Source organism: Puma concolor, chromosome A2 (genome assembly GCF_028749965.1).
Source record: "Puma concolor isolate L17-30 chromosome A2, mPumCon1.1.hap2, whole genome shotgun sequence".
Classification (NCBI taxonomy): Eukaryota; Metazoa; Chordata; class Mammalia; order Carnivora; family Felidae; genus Puma; species Puma concolor.
Genome location: NC_141668.1, coordinates 154631927 through 154654128, shown reverse-complemented (window position 1 = coordinate 154654128; position 22202 = coordinate 154631927). Strand labels below are relative to the sequence as shown.

Here is a 22202-nt window from a genome sequence, read left to right as displayed (position 1 = left end):
CAAACTGTGGCCCACAGGCCAAATCCAGCCTGCTTTTGTTTATGTAAATAAAGTTTTACTGGAGAAAAGTCCATGCTCATTGTCTGTGGCTATGTTCACACAAGAGCAAAGATGAGAAGCTGCAGCAAAGACTACATATTTACTATCTGACCTTTTACAGATAAAACTATTTACCATTTGGCCTTTTACAGAAAAAGTTTACTGATATCTGCTCTATATTACAACTAAGAACCTCTGTTCACCCAAAAATATCCTGAGAAAAAAAAAATAAGCTACCAAGAGGGTATTTGCAATAAGTATTTCTGACACGGGGCACATAAGAAAAACTCCTTTTAAAAAAAATGAGAAAGAAACAATTGTTGGTGAGGATGCACACTGTTGGTGGGAATGCAAACTGGTGCAGCCACTATGTTAAATAGTATAGAGCTTCCTTAAAAAGGTAAAAACGACGGGGTGCCTGGGTGGCGCAGTTGGTTAAGCATCTGACTTGATTTTGGCTCAGGTCATGATCTCAGGGTCATGAGATCCAACTCCATACTGAGCATGGAGCCTGCTTAAGATTCTCTCCCTTCCTCTCTACCCCTCTCCCCCTCACTCTCTGTAAAAAATTAAAAATTAAATAAAAGTAAATTCATTTTTTTAAAAAGTTAAAAGTAGAACTACCCTGGGGCACCTGGGTAGCTCAGTCAGTTAAGTGTCCTGACTCTTGATTTCCGCTCAAGTCATAATCTCAAGGTTTGTAAATTTGAGCCAGCATCTGGCTCTGCACTGACAGCGTGGAACCTACTTGGGATTCTCGCTCTTTCTCTCTGCCCCTCCCTGGCTTGCACTCACGTGCTCTCTCAAATAAATAAAAAAAAGAGAGAACTACCCTATGATCCAGTAATTCCACTATTGGGTGTTTACCCAAAGAAGACAAAAACACTGAAAGGATGTATGCACCCCTATGTTTACTGCAGCATTACCTACAAAAGCCAAACTATGAAAGCAGCCCAAGTGTCCATCAAAAGATGAACGGATAAAGAATGTTGCCATTTGCAATGACATGGATAGAGATAGAGACTATTATGCTAAGTAAAATAAGTTAGAGAAAAACAAATACATGATTTCACTCATAAGTAGAATTTAAGAAACAAAACAAAGAAGAAAAAAAGGGAGGGAGGGAGAAAGAGAGACAAATCAAGAAACAGACTCTTAACTACAGAGAACTGATGGTTACTAGAGAGGTGGGGGGGGATAGGTGAAACAGGTGATGGGGATTAAGAGTACATTTATAATGATGAGCACTGAGTAATGTATAGAATCGTTGAATCAGTACATTGTACACCTGAAACTAATATAACACTGAATGTTAACTACACTGGAGTTAAAATTTGTTTAAAAATTGAGAAAGGGGCGCCTGGGTGGCTCAGTCAATTAAGCATCTGACTGCAGCTCAGGTCATAATCTCACGGTTCGTGGGTACAAGCCCCGCATCGGGCTCTGTGCTGACAGCTAAGAACCCAGAGCCTGCTTCAGTTCCTGTGTCTCCCTCTCTCTCTGCCCCTCCCCTGCTCGCACTCTCTCACCGTGTCTCAAAAATGAATAAACACTAAAAAAAAAATTTTTTTTTAATTATGAAGATTAATCATACCCACTGTTGACAAGAATACAAAGGAACTGGAACTCTCATGCACTGCCAGGTGGTATGTAAAATGATACAACCACTTGAGAAAACAGTATGGCAGTTACTTCAGAAGTTGAACGCTATCAATTCTATGACCCAAACGTTCTACTCCTAGATTATTTACCTAGGAGAAATGAAAACATGTCCACAAAAAGATGTGAACATTAACAATGATGGCAGCTTTACTTACAATGCTGGAAACAACCCAAATGTCCATTAAAGGGTAAAGGGATAAATGAACTGTGATTTGGAGCATCTGGGTGGCTGAGTCAGTTAAGCATCTGACTCCTGATTTCAACTCCGGTCATGATTCTGCAGGCTGTGAGATTGAGTCCCACACTGGGCTCTGCACTGACAGCATGGAGCCTACTTGGGATTCTCTCTCTCCCCCTCCCCCACTCACACAATCTTCTCTCAAAAAAAAAAGGGAAAAATAATACGTAGAACACAGATAACGCCCATCTCAAAATCCATTATGATGAGTAAAAGAACCGAGGCAAAAAAAGTGTATTATGTGATTCTACTTATATAAATTTCCTGAATCTGGGGTGCCTTAGTGGCTCAGTCGGTTAAACGTCAGACTCTTGATTTCAGATCAGGTCACAGTCTCACGGTTTGAGCCGAGCATCAGGCTCTGCGCTGACAGCATGGAGCCTGCTTGGGATCCTCTGTCTTCCTATCTCTCTGCCCTTCCCCCACTCATGTGTGTGCTCTCTCAAAAATAAACATTAAAAAAAAAAAGATCTTTAAAAACATGTTTTTTGATGAAGCTGTATACGAATCTGTAGTGTCACTGGTTGCCAGAGGACTGGGTGGAAGATGGCTTCCAAGGAAACTTTTGGGGGTGATGGAAATGTTCATTACCTTGAACTCATCATTATTTTAAATATGTGCCATTTATAATACATCAATCAGACATATACCTCAGTAAAGCTACAGAGATAAACATTATGGGAAAAGAGAGAAAAGGGAAAAAAAAAGTCAAAGGGGGAAAAAAACAGGTAAAAAATAAACAAAGCATCACCCAGACAAATCAGAAATACAATGCCACTAAACTAAGGTTTCTACTTGTGTATCCACACGGTATGGATGGGACTATAGGCCTGCCATTAACACTGGTCCTATAGTTTTCTGGAGCTGTGGTCAACACCTGGCCCAGCATGTCCTCAGCCTGGCATACAGATCCTGGCTATAAAAGCCCATACTCTGCAGTCCACTGAGCTCTGACCAGTCATGCCAGACCAGTGGCTCACTGCCCTTGCAGGTGAATTACAAGGGTGAGAAGAGAATGGACTAGTTTCAGACTTATCCTTTTATCTACAGTAAATTGTACTATCTACAGGCACACGGTTGAACAGCTCAATTGGACTATCTCCCTCATGTTTGGCTCAACTTGTTTTTTCATGTTTACAAATACTTCCTCCAAGGCTCAAAACACAGAGGAATACTTAGGATTCTATTCCTATAAAATTCATGGAGCCTGTTTCCGATTCTGTGTCTCCCTCTCTCTCTGCCCCTTCCCCGTTCATGCTCTGTCTCTCTCTGTCCCAAAAATAAATAAACGTTGGAAAAAAAAAAAAAAAATTCAAAGACCACCAAGACTACAAGATTCTCTTTAGAGATGCATACAAACATGGTGATCCATATAAAGAAAAACAAAATTAAAGTAAATCATTGATTGCTCCACAAAGTAAATATCCCACATCATTTCACTTAAAGTTACTTATATTCCACTTTCATCAGACAGAGGTCTAAGCTACAAACTTAAAGAACTAACTTCCAATACATATAAAACACTTAAGATTTCTTTCTAGTTCCATGTTCTCAATGGTAATCTCTCCACTCCGAAGTTAATGGAATGGCAGGGTGTAGTCAGGTTATAGTTGCAAATGAAATCATTAATTTTTTTAAGAGTAATGGTTAAGTTGAAAATTTTGAACATCTCATGAACATATTCAAAATCTTCTGCTACTTGGGGCACCTGTGTGGCTCAGTTGGTTGAGCATCTGACTTTGGCTCAGGTCATGATCTCATGGCTCGTGAGTTCAAGCCGCACATCAAGCTTGCTGCTGTCACCGCAGAGCCCACTGAGATCTTCTGTCCCCCCGCCCCCGCCCCTTCCTCACTTGTGTTCTCTCTCTCAAAAATAAGTAAATCTTTAAACGAAAAAAAAATCTTCCACTACTTTAGACTCTGATTTGACCCTATAGTAGTCCTCCAAGTCTTAGGGCTTTGTTGTTTTTAAACATAGACCCTTATAATCTATTTTTTAAAAAGCAGATTACAAAACTGGCTCTAACCTGTCTTTATCACTATATTATGTATGCACATGCACTGAGCCTTGAAGAGATTATAGAAAAACAAGAATTTTTACTTGTGGTGGAGGTAAGAACACTTTTTTCTTCTGTTTCAATTCATGCTGTTTGTCTATACAACATATTATTTTTTAAGTAGGCTCCATGCCCAATGTGGGGCTCAAATTCACAACCCCAAAATAAAGACTCACATGTTCTACTAACTGAGCCAGGAAGGTACCCCTGCCTATACAACATATTTTTAGCCTTATAAATCCTTAAATTTTCTCTAAATCCTCTTACATCTCAGTTTAGCATTATATAGGACATACCCTACACTGAGCCAGCTATTTAATATCTGGTATGACTTAAGACGTTAGTATATAAAGTTCCACTTTGATTAAAAAAAAAAAAATCAGTCCAAATAGTGAACTCTTACACCAGTACTATTTATTCAGAAAGACAAAAAGAGAAGAAAAAAAACTTTTAAGGTTAAGTAGCTGACATGTTCCACTAAAACGTTCTTGGCTTCATTGCCTCTCTCATCCACTTTTGCTTGACACCATTACACGTTACATCAATCCCTTTCATTTGGAAAAATGCTAAATGCTAAACACTATTTTAAGAGGAAGAGAAGTACATCTGGTCCCACTGGCACTAAGCCATGAATTATTTTTATTTATGGCTTATGCCTAAAAATACTCTTCCCTAATCTTTAATCTGGAAAAAAATAATGGTTTAGTTCCCAAGAGTTAAACATCCCATAAATAAAGCCTCCTGTAGATACTATTTTTTAAGACCATTCATATAATCATAATGTGAATCACATTATATAAAATACTTCATGTAATGTTATCTATAAATTTTATTCTAAACGATGTTATACTTGATAAAGTGCAATCTCTATGTATTATGTTACAGTGTTTTGTTTTGTTTTTTTAAGATTATTTACTTATTTTGAGAGAGAGTGTGACGAGGGGAGGACAAGAGAGACTCCTAAGCAGGCTTTGCACTGTCAGCACAAGCCCAACTCAGGGCTCAAACTCATGAACCGAGAGTGAGATCAGGACCTAAACTGAAATCAAGAGACACTCAATCGACTGAGCCACCCAAGCACCCCATGTTACACTGTTTTAAATGATAACTTCAAATAGCCCCTGATTTAATAATTCTAATCTGGTTCATAATATACAAGAATAAGAACTAAAATCTCACGTAACTAGAGGTAAAGGAACATGAACCTTTCAAATGATTCAGGAAAAAAATACAGATACACATAAACTAAAAGAGAATGATAAAGCAATTGTAGTAACATGTTAATAATCAGAGGTTCTGAATCAAGGGAAAATGAAAGTTCTTTGTACTATTCTTGCAAAATTTTTACTTTGAAATAATTTTAAATTTACAAAAGTCACCAAAAAAAATTTCAATTAGTCACACAGTTCACAAAATGAAATACACTGATTATCCAGTTGAGTAATTCCCATTAGTAAAAAGTGAGCATATACCTCTAATACCTAAAAATCTATCCATAAATTATATACATGCACTTATACAATGCTAATACATCATGTATATATAACTTAAATCACACATTAAAATATAAGTATATCAAAAGGATAAAGTTAAAAAGTGAATCAAAACAGAAGGAATGATCTTGCTCTACAACTGCAAATTCAACCTGTACCCAGTAACTCCCAAATCTCTTCTAATTCAACCCCGTAGTCTAAATTCCAGATCTTATTTCCTAGTACCTACAGAATTTCTAAACCCAAGGTGCCTATAGGAGAACCAACCCTAACACAATTAAAACTAAATTGAGTACCTTTCCCTAGAAACCTGCTTTTACTCTGGCTTTCCCCTTAGTATTAAGGGTGTCTGAATGCTTGGTACAGTCACCTTAGTAAATTCTTTCTTTTTCCAGCCCCTATACTGCCCCCACCAAAGTATTACTAAGTTCTGCCCCCTTAAACTCTTTCAATTCCTTTCTGTCCTCTTTAAATCCACTGCTTGCTCTGCAGGTTGTCATTATAGTGGATTATGAGAGCAGATTCTTCATGCAAAACTTTCAAAGCCTCCAATCTCAACAGCTTCCAATCCATTCTTCACACTGAAGCCTGTGGGATTTTTCTAAAACCCAGAATCAACTAAGCCACCTTCCACTCTCTCTCTTATGTGGTTCCCCATCACTTTCGAGATAAAGATCACACATCTAGCATAGTAAACTCGGCCTATTAAGACTGATTCTAGGGGCGCCTGGGTGGCTTGGTCGGTTAAACGTCTGACTTCAGCTCAGGTCATGATCTCACAGTCCCTGAGTTTGAGCCCCTCGTCGGGCTCTGTGCTGACAGCTCAGAGCCTGGAGCCTGTTTCAGATTTTGTGTCTCCCTCTCTCTCTGCCCCTCCCCTGTTCATGCTCTGTCTCTCTCTGTCTCAAGAATAAATAAGCGTTAAAAAATTAAAAAAAAAAAAAGACTGATTCTAGCCCATTTCTCTACCTATTGTCCTCAGTTTTAATCTTGAACCATCTGCAACTGTAAAGTACCACATTGTCTCAAGCCTTTATGCTTTTACATGTTGCTATCACTACCTGAAAATTCCATCCTCCAGCATTTCCCTGAAGAACTCATACTCAACTCTCAGGTCTCAAATTCAAATGTCCTTTCCCCTGGAAAACATTACCTGAGATCACCAGGAAAGTCAAAGGCTTTATTCATTCAGCTCACTAGAGCATGAGCCCCCCAAGGACAGACAATACACCACCCTGCTCTTTAAATTCTCACAACTTGGGGCGCCTGGGTGGCGCAGTCGGTTAAGCGTCCGACTTCAGCCAGGTCACGATCTCACGGTCTGTGAGTTCGAGCCCCGCGTCGGGCTCTGGGCTGATGGCTCAGAGCCTGGAGCCTGTTTCCAATTCTGTGTCTCCCTCTCTCTCTGCCCCTCCCCCATTCATGCTCTGTCTCTCTCTGTCCCAAAAATAAATAAACGTTGAAAAAAAAAAAATTTTATAAAAAAAAAAAAAAATTCTCACAACCTGGTAAATAACCAAATGCTTCAGACTTGTTGAGTTCTAATCAACGGGGGAAAAGAAGCACTTTTTAATCTCACTGGGGTAACCAGATAATCGTAAGAAAAAAAATGGATCCATCGCTCACACTGAATACCAAGACAAATTCTAAACAGATGAGAATTAAGTGTAAAAAATGAAACCATACAAGTACTAGAAGAACACTTGACTAAATTTCTTATCACTACAAGTGAAAGCTTCCTAACTTGATTCAAAAAACACAATTCTATGCTTGGCTGGCTCAGTCAATAGAGCATGTGACTCTTGATCTTAGGATTGTGAGTTCAAGCCCCATACTGAGGGTAGAGATTTCCTCATGTTGGAGATAGAGATTACTTAAAAACAAAAAACAATTCTTGGGGTGCCTGGGTGGCTCAGTCGGTCAGGTGCCAACTTCAGCTCGGGTCATGATCTCACGGTCCGTGGGTTCAAGCCCCATGTCAGGCTCTATGCTGACAGCTCAGAGCCTGGAGCCTTCTTTGGATTCTGTGTCTCCCTCTCTTTCTGCCTCTGCCTTATGCTCTCTCTCTCGCTCTCAAAAATAAACGTTAAAAAAAATTTTTTTTTAAATACCACAATTCTTTATCTGACTAAATGAATGTCTGGAGGGTACCTAGGTGGTTTAATCAGTTAAGCGACCAACTTCGGCTCAGGTCATGATCTCATAGTTCGTGAGTTCAAGCCCCGTGTCGGGCTCTGGGCTCACAGCTCAGAGCCTGGAGCCTGCTTTGAGTTCTGAGTTCTGTTTCTCCCTCTCTCTCCCCCTCCCTAGCTCATGCTCAGTCTCTCTCAAAAATAAACATTAAAAAATATAAATAAATAAATAAATAAATAAAATGTCTGGATAACAAAAATATGATAAGCAAACTAAATACATTTACTGAAAGACCAGTAAAAAAAACATACACTATCCCCTATTCTCAATTATACCTGAGATATCAATGGGCTATTAAAACAGAAAGTTTAATACGGCGCCTGGGTGGCTCAGTAGGTTAAGCATCAGACTTCAGCTCAGGTCATGATCTCATAGTTTATGAGTTCAAGCCCACACCGGGCTCTGTACTGAAGTGCAGAGCCCGCTTCAGATCCTGTCTCCCCCTCCCTGCCCCTCTCCTGCTTGAGTGCACGTTCTCTCTCTCTCTCTCAAAAATAAATCAAGTATCAAACTTGTCTATAAATTCAAATGTTAAGGAAAGAACAAAACCGGGGCTCCGGCTGACTCAGTCAGTAGAGCATGTGATTCATGATCTCTGAAATCATGAGTTCAAGCCCCACACTTGGTTAAAGATTATTAAAAATAAACTATTAAAAATAAATAAACATAAAAAATGAAAGAACAAAACCTACATATTTCAAAAGGAAAAAAAGCATAACTGAGACCAAACTATCAAAGTATCAATTGCAAGGACAACAGAATTAAATTTTCACACAAGCTCAGAAGAGTCTTGGCTATAGAAGATAAAAATTCCACAAAAAAGTATCCTAGCCACAAGAATTGAATTAAAGAATGGAAAAGACTCAGTATAGTAGAGACTACAAGGAAAACTACAACGTACTAAAATGTTAAGTCTAGAAATACTTGTTATGATGTTTAATGCAAATATATTTTTTTTTTAATTTTTTTTCAACTTTTTTTCATTTATTTATTTTTGGGACAGAGAGAGACAGAGCATGAACGGGGGAGGGGAAGAGAGAGAGGGAGACACAGAATCGGAAACAGGCTCCAGGCTCTGAGCCATCAGCCCAGAGCCCGACGCGGGGCTCGAACTCACAGACCGCAAGATCGTGACCTGGCTGAAGTCGGACGCTCAACTGACTGCGCCACCCAGGCACCCCTAATGCAAATGTTAAATGACTCCTGAAAGAGAAGTTTCCCACACTTAAAAAACGGTAATATTCTATAGGTAAAATTCTGTTGAGGCTCTTTTTTCGTTGTTATTTCTGTTGGATAGTAGCAGTAAAGGAAAGAGCTGTAGACAGTACTTCGTACAGAAACCACTGATTCCCCAGTGTTACTGTAAGTTGATGTACTTACCGGAAGTTTGGTGAAGGCCGGGTTGGTGACATGCTTCCCAAAGGCATCTTCCTGGAATTGGAGAAGCTGTACCACTAGCCCAGCCAGCGTTTTGTTGGTAGGAGCATCTGCGTGAACATACTGCAAGATAAAGACAGGAACTCAAAATCTAGGACAATCGTGTGGAAGAGAATGTTCCCTTACTTCCTGTTACATACTAAGCACTGACAAGGTGACAGATTTGCAGAGGTCTGAACCATGCTCTCTGCTGTAAAGGAGCTTACAAAAAACAAATACTGAGGGCGTGAGGAGAAATAACTTTGTCTCTTTAGTTAACAGGTTTCAGAATGAGAGAAACCATGTCCTAGCAATGAATCCAAGTCACCTCGTGTGCACCTAGACCTAAAGTAGATGGTGAGATCCAAAACCTCAAACTTGAGCCTGACAGTCACTGTAGTGAGATGAGACCTACTAGCAAATGTATTTTGTTATGTGAGATGAATATAAATAACTTCTGACAAGAGAGTAGACTGTACTGTTTTTAAAACAGACCCACAAATTTCTTTGACACTCATTAAGTGTCATTAAGAAGCAGGGTGTAGGGGCGCCTGGGTGGCGCAGTCGGTTAAGCGTCCGACTTCAGCCAGGTCACGATCTCGCGGTCCGTGAGTTAGAGCCCCGCATCAGGCTCTGGGCTGATGGCTCGGAGCCTGGAGCCTGTTTCCGATTCTGTGTCTCCCTCTCTCTCAGCCCCTCCCCCGTTCATGCTCTGTCTCTCTCTGTCCCAAAAATAAATAAAAAACGTTGAAAAAAAAATTAAAAAAAAAAAAAAAAGCAGGGTGTATACAGGGATGCCTGGGTGGGTCAGTCGGTTAAGTGTCTGACTTCATGCAGCTCAGGTCATCATCTTGTGGTCTGTGGGTTCGAGCCCTACATCGGGCTGTGTCTGATAGCTCAGAGCCTGAAGCCTGCTTCAGATTCTGTGTCTCCCTCCCTCTCTCTCTCAAAAATAAACACACATTAAAAAAAAAAAAATTAAGAAAAAAAAAAGAAGTAGGGTGTATGCCCTCTTTTGCTGAATCAAGACCAACCTTAAGGATGAACTTGGAACCGTTAGAATGCAATAGGGGGAAAAAAGTGATATTGTGAACCTCTGAGGATAAGTCAAAAAAGGTTCTACAGCTTCCATGTAGTCCTTTGGGGCAAGTCATCTTCGGAGCTCTGAACTACCATGAAGTCCAACTACCTAAAGGTCATCATACTTTGAGGAAGCACAGGCTACATAGAGAAGCCACTTGGATATGCTATGGCCAGAAGCCCCAGCTGATATTCCAGAAAACTGATGGAACCACCACCAGACACATGAGTAAAAATGGTTCCAAATGATTCTGCCCCCAGCTGTCAAGTCATCCCCAATCATCAAATCTATCCAGTCGAAGCCCTAGACATCATTGAGCAGAGACAACTGTCCCCACTGCACCATGACACACAGAAACTTCTAAATTCCTGACACACAGAAACTCTAAACATAACAAAATGGTTATTTTATGGCAAGAAATTTTGAATATAATAAAATGGTTAGTTTTATGCATCAAAAAATATATGTATGTAAACTTAAAAATGGTTAGAATGGTAAATTCTGTTTTTTACAACAAAAAACATTTTTTTAAACAAGCACATGTGAAAACTTATCCGCATGGCTGTCGACAATGTTCAAAGGTCATACTAGTGGAAGACAGCAAGATAGTTCCACAGCAAGTAAAGATAACGGGCAACATGACAGGAAAATCATAAATCAGCAAGCATAAATTAAATATAAAAGTTTAATTAGGTACTGAATGTTCAATATCACTATGAAAAGCCAATACATTCAGTAATTTTTGTTAAACCTCCAATTTTGAGCAGGAAAAAACATCTATACCTCCTTGAAATTGAAAAGATAACAAATTTTTCTTCCTGGAACAAACCTCTTTCCCAGTATCATCCAACATTTGAAGATTAATGAGATAAGTTTCTATTACAACAAATAATTTTTAAGTGATTTATATATGGCAAAATGGTATCAGTGGCAGTCTACTGTTACTAGATTGAATGGCTCTCAATTTGTACTACGGCCAAGCAAAGATAAAGCATGATATAAAAAGGCAATTCTTAAAGCTTAGTATCCTCCCACATTTTTATCTATTCAGGTGCATTAGCTTTCCACTCTAAATCAAACAACCAGCATGCAGTTCACTTTGCTAAGACTGGTATTTTGTTGACATGCTTTATATTATGTGACCAAAGGTTGATAAAATCTAGCCCACTGCCTGTTTCTCTGTAGCCCACAAGCTAAGAACAGTTTTTACATTTTTAAATGGTTGGAAACAAATTTTTTCTTTAGGGTGGTAATCTTTTATTTTTGATTTTGATTTTTTTTTTTTTTTTTTTTGTAATTTACACCCAAGTTAGTTAGCATATAGTGCAACAAAGATTTCAGTAGATTCCTTAATGCCCCTTACCCATTTAGCCCATCCCCCCTCCCACAACCCCTCCAGCAACCCTGTTTGTTCTCCATTATTTAAGAGTCTCTTATGTTTTTATCCCCCTCCCTGGTTTTATATTATTTTTGCTTCCCTTCTCTTATGTTCATCTGTTTTGTATCTTAAAGTCCTCATGAGTGAAGTCACATATTTGTCTTTCTCTAATTTCGCTTAGCATAATACCCTCTAGTTCCATCCACGTAGTTGCAAATGCAAGATTTAATTCTTTTTGATTGCTGAGTAATACTCCAGTGTGTGTGTGTGTGTGTGTGTGTGTGTGTGTGTGTGTGTGTGTGTACATCTTTATCCATTCATCCATCGATGGACATTTGGGCTCTTTCCATACTTTGGCTATTGGTGATAGTGCTGCTATAAACATTGAGGTTCATGTGCCCCTTCAAAACAGCACACCTGTATCCTTTGGATAAATACCTAGTAGTGCAACTGCTGGGTTGTAGAATTGTTCTATTTTTAATTTTTTGAAAAACTTGGCTGGAAAGAAATTTTAAAGAATAGTATTTCTGACACACTAATATTAGATGAAATTCAAATTTCACTGTCCATAAGTAAAGTTTGTTTTATCCAAACACAGCACACTCATTCATTACACACTGTCTATGGCTGCTTTCATGTAACAGCAGAGTCGAGCAGTTGCAACTGAGATGACATGACCTGCAAACCCTAAAATATTTACTCTCCTGCCCTTAATAGAAAAATTCTGCCTATTCCTGTTCTAGACAACTCCTCTGTCATCCTTATAAAAAGTTTTCTTTTCTAGGGGCGCCTGGGCAGCTCAGTCAGTTAAGTGTCTGACTTCGGCTCAGGTTGTGATCTCACGGTTTGTGAGTTGGAGCCCCAGTCAGGCTCTGTGCTAACAGCTCAGAGCCTAGAGCCTGGAGCCTGCTTCGGATTCTGTGTCTTCTTCTTTCTCTGCCCCTCTTCTGCTCACATTCTGTCTTTTTCTCTCTCCCAAAAATAAACATTTAAAAAAATTTTTTAAGTTTTCTATGAAGTGTATTCCATCAAAACACATTTCCATAAGACCACAAAGTAGAACACCAGTCAAAAAAATGTTAACAAGTTTCATACCATTAAGCACATAAGACGTCAATTCTGTTGATCTAAAATATTTTCAAATTTCAGACCTACTCAGAGTTTCCAATTCAATAGGTCAGGCCCAAGAATTTGCATTTCTAACAACTTCCAGGTGACACAACTAGACTGGGAACCTACTTTAAGAACCACTAAACTTTTGGGGCACGTGGGTGGCTCAGTAAGTTAAGCATCTGATTCTTGATTTCAGCTCAGCTCATGATCTCATAGTTCGTGGGTTTGAGCCCTAAGTCTGTGTTGAAAGTGCGAAGCCTGCTTGGGATTCTCTCTCTCTGCCCCTCCCAGACTCATGCTCTTTCTCTCTCTCTCTCTCTCAAAATCAATAAACATTTTTTTAAAATAGTGTTTAAGGGGCACCTGGGTCGGCTCAGTCGGTTAAGCGTCTGACTACAGCTCAGGTCATGATTTCGTGGGTCCTGAATTCGAGCCCCACCTTGGACTCTGTGCTGACAGCTCAGAGCCTAGAGCCTGCTTTGTACTGTGTCTCCCTCTCCCTCTGGTCCTCCCCCACTTGAGTTCTGTCTCTCTCTCTCTCAAAAATAAACATTAAAAAAAATTTTTTTTAAACATCGTGTCTAAAAAAGAACCACTAAACTTTTTATTTCATTTTTTTTTTATGGAGGCTTCACACCTAGCGAAGAGTCCAATGAGGGGCTTGAACTCAACCACCAGGAGATCAAGACCTGAGCTGAGATCAACAGTTGGATACATAACCGACTGAGCCACCCAGGTACCCTAAGGACCCCTAAACTTTTTAAAAAATCTGTTTCAGATATTACTATGTCTTAAAGAATACAGTTTATTATAACTCAAAAGTTAAAACACATTTATACAATTTTTAAATGTTAAAAACTACTACAATTTCCGTTTCCTATATCACCAATTCCTACAAAAACTATCAAGTTTACATTTTTAAGAACCATACACTTTCGGGGCGCCTGGGTGGCTCAGTCAGTTAAGCGGCCGACTTCGGCTCAGGTCATGATCTCGCGGTCCGTGAGTTTAAGCCCAGCGTCAGTCTCTGTGCTGACTGCTCAAGGCCTGGAGCCTGTTTCAGATTCTGTGTCTCCCTCTCTCTCTGACCCTCCCCCGTTCATGCTCTGTCTCTCTCTGTCTCAAAAATAAATAAACGTTTAAAAAAAAAGAAAAAATTAAGAACAATACACTTTCAAGTGAAAATTCAGTATCAGGTTTTTTCCGATTTATTCAACACAGTAAATCTTTTAACAAATAATACTCAATTGGTAAGTAATTTGTAACACTCACATTATCTTTTTTTTTTTTTTAAATCTATTTTGAGAGAGAGAGCAAGCAGGGTAGGGATAGAGACAGAAGGGAGAGAGAGAATCCCAAACAGCCTCCGTACTGTCAGTGCAGAGCCTGATGTGAGGCTCGAACTCACATACTGTGAGATCATGACCTGAGGTGAAATCAAGAGTCAGACACTTAACCAACTGAGCCACCCAGGCACCCCTCAAATTATCTTAATAGACTCTTCAAATGTGTCCTACAGAACTGACAAAATATGGAATATATATCCACAAGGTAACTTTATTATCTTTAAGAAGTATAGGTTTCTCAAAGGAGTCATACAATGTACTGCAGTTTTTTTGCACATCGTAAAGCATGAAAGACTGATAAGCCTAACTTTTTTATCTTTCAGATACCTGCAGATCACTGAACAATGCCAAATCCTGAAACTGAAAAAGACACCACCTTACAGGAAGGTTGTCAGCAAAAACCGAATCAACCCTTCAGGCAAAAACTAAACTTAGTAACTGTTACATACATAGCTTCATATACATTCTAAATTACACTATTATGCATGTTTCATTTGATATACTGTCATTCAGAATACAAAAAACATGTAAAAGTTTCATATGGACAACCTTATAGTTTCAGAATAAAGATGGCCAAGTTCAAAGTCCATTCAGTATTATTTAGCTATTTTAAAATCCAATTTTTAAATTACAAAATATTTAACCTTGGTTAGAAACTTTTTTTTCCGGGGCAATGGGTGGCTCAGTTGGTTAAGCATCCGACTCTTGATTTCAGCTCAGGTCATGATATCATAGTCATCAGATCAAGTTCCACATCGGGTTCCATGCTGAGTGTGGAGCCTATTTGAGATTCTCTCCCTTTCTCTGTGCCCATCTCCCTAACTCGCACTTGCACTCTCTCCCTCCCTCAAAAAGAAAAAATGAAATTAGAAACATAACATTTTTAATTCATAAATAAACTGCTACATCAATGCATTAGTGTAAACCATACCTCACACCCACTGAAAATGCAGCCAATGTAGGACTATAACGTTTTATTTGTTTTTTAAGTAGGCTCCACACCCAATGTGGGCCTTGAACTCACGACCTTGAGGTTAAGAGTCACATGCTCTGAGTCAGCCAGATACCACTAAAGTTTTTAAATCAACTTTTAAATGTCTAAAATCAACATTCTATTTAACCAATAAGAATGAAGCAAGATCACCATGGGATGTACACAAAAGTATCATTATCACCTCAAATTTACATAATCCCATCTTCAATTACTATCTCATTTGAATCAAACAACAGTCTTACGGGATTTAGTCTTACTCCCAATCTACAAATGGAAAATTTTTTTTTTTTTTTTTTTAACGTTTTTTATTTATTTTTTTGGGACAGAGAGAGACAGAGCATGAACGGGGGAGGGGCAGAGAGAGAGGGAGACAGAATCAGAAACAGGCTCCAGGCTCTGAGCCATCAGCCCAGAGCCCAACGCGGGGCTCGAACTCACGGACCGCGAGATCGTGACCTGGCTGAAGTCGGACGCTTAACCGACTGCGCCACCCAGGCGCCCCTACAAATGGAAAATTAAAACAGGAATCAAGTCATCTGCTCAAGGACACCACCAATTAGCAGCCAAGAGTACTGAACTCACAACTTCCAAAGTGTAATGCTCTTCACATCCCATACTGCTATAATAGAGCTCATTTCAAAAGCTTTCAAAAATATCACCTAAAACATAAAAGGTTCTTGGGGCACCTGGGTGGCCCAGTCAGGTAAGTGTCCTACTTCGGCTCACGTCATGATCTCACAATGTGTCAGTCCAAGCACACATCAGGCTCTGTACTGACGGCTCAAGAGCCTAAAGCCTGCTTCGGATTCTGTGTCTCCCTCTCTCTCTCTGCCCCTCCCCTGCTCCTGCTCTATCTTTCTCACTCTCAAAAATAAATAAACAAAAAAAATTTTTTAACATAAAAGGCTCTTGACAGCTTTTAAAACACTGAATCCTGACTAACAAAAATTAATGACTATAGACTATTTCAGTCATAATCATTTTATCTTTTGAATAGTATGGAGGTTTCTCAAAAAGTTAAAAACAGAACTACCCTACAACCCAGCAATTGCACTACTAGTATTTATCCAAAGGATACAAAAATGCTGATTTGAAGGAAGGGGCACATGCACCCCAATGTTTATAGCAGTGCTATCAACAATACCCAAATTATGGAAAGAGCCCAAATGTCCATCAACTGATGAATGGATAAAGATGTGGTATATATACACAATGGAATCTTACTGGGCGATCAAGAAGAATGGAACCTTGCCATCTGCAACAACATGGATGGAACTAGAGGATATTATGCAAAGCAAAATAAATCAGTCAGAGAAAGACAAATATTATTTCACTCATATGTGTAATTTAAGAAACAAAACAGGGGCGCCTGGGCGGCTCAGTTGGTTAAGCATCTGACTTCAGCTCAGGTCATAATATCATGGTTCGTGAGTTTGAGCCCCGCATCAGGCTCTGTGCTGACAGCTCAGAGCCTGGAGTCTGCTTTGAATTCTGTGTTTCCCTCTCTCTCTGGCCCTCTCCTGCTCATGCTCTCTCTCTCTCAAAAATAAACAAACATTAAAAAAAGTAAAAAAAAAAAAAAACATATGAACACAGTGGAAGGGAAGGAAAAATAAAATAAAAACGAGGCAAACCATAAGAGACTCTTTAAATACAGAGAACAAACAAGGTGGATGGGGAGATGGGCTAAATGGGTGATGGACATTAAGGAGGGCACTTGTTGAGATGACCACTGGGTATTGTACATAAGTGATGAATCACTGAATTCTATTCCTGAAACCAATACTGCACCATATGTTAACTAACTTGAATTTAAATAATAATTTTTTTATCTTTTGATCAAAAAGAAGTTCAACAGCATGTTTTACTTAAGACAACCAAAGACTTTTAGTCTGAAGTGTTTTGATTAAGAATGGCAAGAAGATCTAAGTTTAGAAAATTGTATCAATGCATCTGTTTATGTTACCTATAACATTGAGTATCCGAAGTTCAACTTGTCTCTGAACAATCCTATTGCAGCCAAGGTCCCATAAAACAAACAAAAAACTGTCTTTAACTGTTAAATACTTTATGTAAAGAGTACTGAAATGCATTCCTTAGGCAATCTGGTCTGTTTTAGTGATCACCCTTAGATTTAAATCATCCTGAAATCATCCTGACATCTTAAATCTTATTTTAAGGAATAAGCCAAACCAGGAAGAAACTTACCTGGGATCTTAATGGTTTACAGATATACTTCACCTTCAAGGTATCTGACTTGAATCAATTTAAGATCAGTGAGGTGTTATCATTTGAAAACCACTCAGAAACTATACTCAGAAATACAGCTCTCATCTTCATCAAAGTTAGAATGAAAGACATGTACCCAATAATAGAAAGAAGGCAGCTCAGGCAGGAGATGAACAAGCTTCTACATTGCAGCTGGGACTTAAAATGCAACCTCAGGGCACCTAGATGGCTCAGTTGGTTAAGCATCTGACTCTTGCTTTCAACTCTGATATGATCCCAGGGTCGTGAGATTAAACGCCATGTCGGGCTCTGTGCTGAGCATGGAGCCTACTTGAGATTCCGCCCCCCCCCCCAGCCCCTCTCCCCCGCTCTCTAAATAATAAAAATAAAATAAAAATGCAGGGCACCTGGGTGGCTCAGTCAGTTGAGTGTGTGACTTCGGCTCAGGTCATGATCTCAGGATTCATGAGTTCAAGCACCACGTTGGGCTCTGTGCTGACAGCTCAGAGCCTGGAGCCTGCTTCAGATTCTGTCTCCCTCTCTTTCTGCCCCTCGCCCACTCGCACTGTCTCTCTCTCTCTCTCAAAAATTTAAAAATAATAATAATAAATTAAAAAAAATAAAAATGCAATTTCAAGCCAATAGGTAACCGCCCTATGCTTCCCTCCAGGAGTCACCTCCTCTGGACTTCTTTGGCCTAGCTGAAGCTCATTCCAGTGAAAAAATATTCACTCTCCTTTGTGTGCTGCTGAGCCAAATTTATCAACAAAGCTTAAACAAATAGGTTCCTAGTTAATCTGTTCATTCATTCATTGAACAAACATGGACAGAGCACTTACTAAGGACACACAGAAAATAAAAATACAAGTTTTCTTTCGATTTGAAACCACGTGAGTTTTACAAGTAGGTGTCTATGCCTACCTTTACCACTACATTTTCCGCTACGTTCCACTAAGTTCTTTGATGAGAGGCATTAAGTGTGGCAAAAAAAAAAAAAAAAAAAAAGGGGATTTACAGCCAGGGAAGACCTTCATTGAATTCTAAATCTGCCATTCCTACTTGTAATCTTGAGAAGTCACTTAAATCTGGAGCTGTGGGTTCCGTTCATGTATAAAATTAAATAAATATCTATTACTTAAGACTGTTGTAAGAATTTCAGTGAGTTATGGTTTAAGTGCCCAGATATGATTAGATGCCAAGTTGTTAGCAGAATGCATGGATAAACTTATCAATATAAATGGGACTACCAATGTCATATTTATTTCATAATTGCTGATATTTATGAATCTGAAAATGCAGTATTAAGTGCTACAGAAAAGTTTAGTTAAAACCCAACAATATGTACACCAAGTAGAGATATATAGGGTGTTCTGGCTAATACTTTCACCACTCCAAACACCACTCTCTGAGGCTGACAGGATTCTGGGTGTCAGGTCTAAGGAATATACAATTCTGAATTGGAGGGGACCCAGGGAATATACTCTGGCCTTATGAAACCCTGAGAATATTCACCCAATGGCCTCAATACTCTAAGACAAATCCTTGAGCCAGCCTCATAACCACTTCCTTGCCCACCAAACACAACCAAGCCTTCAGCTGCTCTCTTAGAACTGGGCCCAAACAGATGCACACAAAGTTTGGAGGTAGAAATGACTATTTCTCTTTTTCCTTTCTCTTCCTTGATATCCAAAGGAATATTCCTCATATTTCTGCTAAAACTACATTGATAAACTTGGGGCACCTGGGTGGCTCAGTCGGTTAAGCTGTCAACTTTGGCTCAGGTGATGATCTCGTGGTCCGTCAGTTCAAGCCCCGCATTGGGCTCTGTGCTGACAGCTCAGAGCCTGGAGCCTGCTTCGGATTCTGTGTCTCCCTCTCTCTCTGACCCTCTCCCACTAATGCACGCGTGCGCTCTCTCTCTCTCAAAAATAAACATAAAAAAAATTTTTTTAACTACATTGATAAACTAATATGTCAATTATACCTCAATAAAGATATCCAAATAGGGGAGGGGCAAGGCTACATTAAGATACACTGAATTTAAAACCCAAAGCATTGGCTGAAGGGCATGTGATGAAAAATAACACTTTCATAATATATATTCAATTCCCATAACCCATATATATATATAACCTAATATATATTCAATTCCCATAACTTCTAGAAGCTCTGCTGCCTACACAAGAAAAGTGACCAATTTATCACTGTATTAGGGAGAGCAATATTCTTGTCTGCATACATGCAGATGACAAAAACTGGGAATCCCAAATGTGACTGCAAAATTTTAGGCAGAAAAAAGTCAAATTATCTAAAAATATATCATAAATAAAAATATATTTGGTCTCTCACTTCCTAAAACTTCTGTAAGAAACAGTCATTTCTGAAAGCACACAACGTAACGTCAAAGGAACACAACATCCTGCCCCTGCCTATCAACCTCCAAAAGCTGACAGACTCCACTGAGCTGCGGAACTCAAATGAATAGGCTCCTACACTACTTCACCTTTTCATTCATTGAATAAATATTTACTAAGCAACTATTAAGGGCGAGGCAATGAGTACCATGTTGAGGGGCGGCATTGCAGTGAAGAGGCCTGACAAGGTCCTTGCCCCAGTGGTATGGTTCTCAAAGGGGGAATTCGGGAACTTGAAAGGAGTGCTCAGAAATCTGGGGCAGAGTGGATATTCTCCACTGGGAGAAATATCTGGGCTGTTTGCTTCATTACACCTTCTTTTTTTTTTTTTCATTACACCTTCTAAGGGAGTCATTCCTATGTATCTGCAAGGGGAAGTTAAAAAACACTTGTGATAAATAAGAGATTAAGTCACAACTTTCAATACCACTGACTCAGCGGAACTTACCTCCCCAAAGCAGGAGAAACAGCTAAATGAAAAAAAAAAAATTATCTCAGATAGTGGTGCCAAGAAAATAAAGGTGATAGGAAGTGGGGCAATCTAATATAAACGGGGTTCTCAGGGAAGGCCTCATTAAGCAACACATTAGGTACGAGTGAACGTTAATTCTTGTGCGCACACTATACGGAACTAAAAGTACAAGTAAAAACTATCATTTTTTAATATCAGTGCTCATCGAGTCTATCATCTATAATATCAGCCTGTTAACTTCCTAGTGCAATCGTAAAGTCATTCTTTAACAAATGAACAACAGGTAGGAGACCATTAGCTACCTCACTTGACTTTGAAGACGAGTCTATAAACAAAACTTGAAGCTGCTCTTAGAACACAGGCTCGGACAGTTTGTAAAAATTACTGTTCGCACACCCAATGCAGCTAACAAAAGAGATTCACGCCCTCCCTCTTGCAGAGCTCCAGTTGCCCCTTGCACACTAGAGTGAGCTGTGGCTCTCGCCCGCGTGCGGGAACTCCCAGAGGCCCGGCCCCGAGGGCCCGGTGGAGCCCCGGGCGCGCGGGCGCCGAGAGCCGACGGCGGGGGCGTGGCGGGCCCGGGCGCCTGCCTTTGTTGTCCCTCGTGGCGCGCGGGGGGGGCGGGGGGAGGGGCGGCCCGAGGCCCGCGAGGCCAGAAGCTGCGCCGGGCTCCCGTCGCGTGGCCCCTAGTCCCCACGGGCGCGCGAACCCACCTTCTTGTAGTGCTTGCCCAGCCAGACCCGCACCGAATCCAGCTGGGACACCGTCTCCGGGCTTTCCCAAAACTTGCTGGCCGGGCCACCGTCCTTCCGCCGATAAACGGCCAGGCCCGCAGCCGCCGCCGCGCCTCCCGCGCCCGCGGCGCCCGCCGCCGCCCCCAGCCCGCCGCCGCCCGCCGCCGCGGCCATCGTCGCCGTCCGTCGTCCCACCGCCCGGCCCGGCCCTCGCAGCGTTCCCCGTTCGCACCCGCGCGCGCGCGCGCGCAGCCGCCACCGCCACCTCCCGGCCCCGCCCAGTCAACCCCCTTCCGGCGCGGAGGGCCGGCCCCGCCCCTTCTGGGGACCCGGTCCCTAACCGAAGAGGGCACGCGCGCACGCATGCGCAGCATCGGGGCCAGGCAGGTCTCAGACGGACTCTTGCGCCCGCCTCTTCCGCCAGTCGAGGCAGGCTGCGCTCCTCCTCCGCTACCCAGCGTGGGCCTCTGCGTGTCTTGCTGTATCCAAGTTCCTTCCTGCGTCCCGTCAACCAGTGCAGGGAGCTTCTGTCATCCCCTGCTACAGCCGGGGAGAAAAGACCTGGCGAGAAGTTCCGAGGGGGAAGCCCGTTTAGGGTGTCGAGTGCTGGCCGAGGAACCCACGGGAAGGGTGGGAATCTGCGTCTGCTTTCTCTTGCCCTCAGACCTTCTACATCAAGCCGCCGTAGCCTTTGTAAACATCCATCTGGGACCACCACCCGGAGCTGCTCCAGCGGCACACACTTTACTTCCCCCTCGTGGCCCCAGCCGCACCACCAGCTCTTTCCTGTCTCGGGGGCCCTAGCACCAGCTGTTGGCGCCACCTGGACAGCTCTTCCCCTTTGTCGCTTAGGCTTTTTCGAATTAATAGCTTAAAAGTACTTCAGAAAAACTGAACAGCTAATCATACTCGACATTCTCTGTGCACCACTCACCACGACCTGGTATTTTTCTTATTTTCTCACTTGACCACATGAGAACTTAATTTTGACTTATTCACAGGTGTACTTTCGGTGCTGAGAGCAGAGCCTGTTATCTAATGTTCCGTAAATATTTGCTGAGTAAGTGAATGAGTGACCTATAGGGGGGCAGAAAGATTTTAAATTATTAACAAAATGTGATTGGCCATTATGGAGTTATAATATTATAGAACAGCAGACGACTAATTGGTTGTGAGAAAGTCTGGTGAGTTTTTGAGATCAACTTTTAAGAATGAATAGAATGTGATCAGGGAGAAAAGGACATTCGGACACAGGAAAACTGGATCAAAGGCTTTAAAGTGTGAAAGCAAGCTGGGAGAAACCCTCCTTGAGCCTATGGTGTGGAAGCAGGAATGTTACTTGG

General features: G+C 40.9%; 1 protein-coding gene across 4 annotated transcripts in view; it reads right to left on the bottom strand.

The window, feature by feature from the left end:
• SMARCC1 (SWI/SNF related BAF chromatin remodeling complex subunit C1) overlaps nucleotides 1–21112 on the bottom strand; it is a 176185-nt gene extending 155073 nt beyond the window's left edge. For 2 of the 4 annotated variants that reach the window (XM_086698351.1, XM_086698352.1), the window contains exons 1-2: nucleotides 20839–21112; nucleotides 9063–9182 (exon numbers count right to left, since the gene is read on the bottom strand). In XM_086698351.1, the coding sequence (XP_086554477.1) occupies nucleotides 9063–9182; nucleotides 20839–21033 (315 nt within the window). In that variant the 5' untranslated portion in view covers nucleotides 21034–21112. Of the gene's footprint in view, nucleotides 1–9062; nucleotides 9183–14660; nucleotides 14832–20838 lie in introns of those variants that run through there. The other 2 variants (XM_086698350.1, XM_086698353.1) reach the window with 2 other exon arrangements.
• Between the last annotated feature and the right edge of the window lie 1090 nt (nucleotides 21113–22202).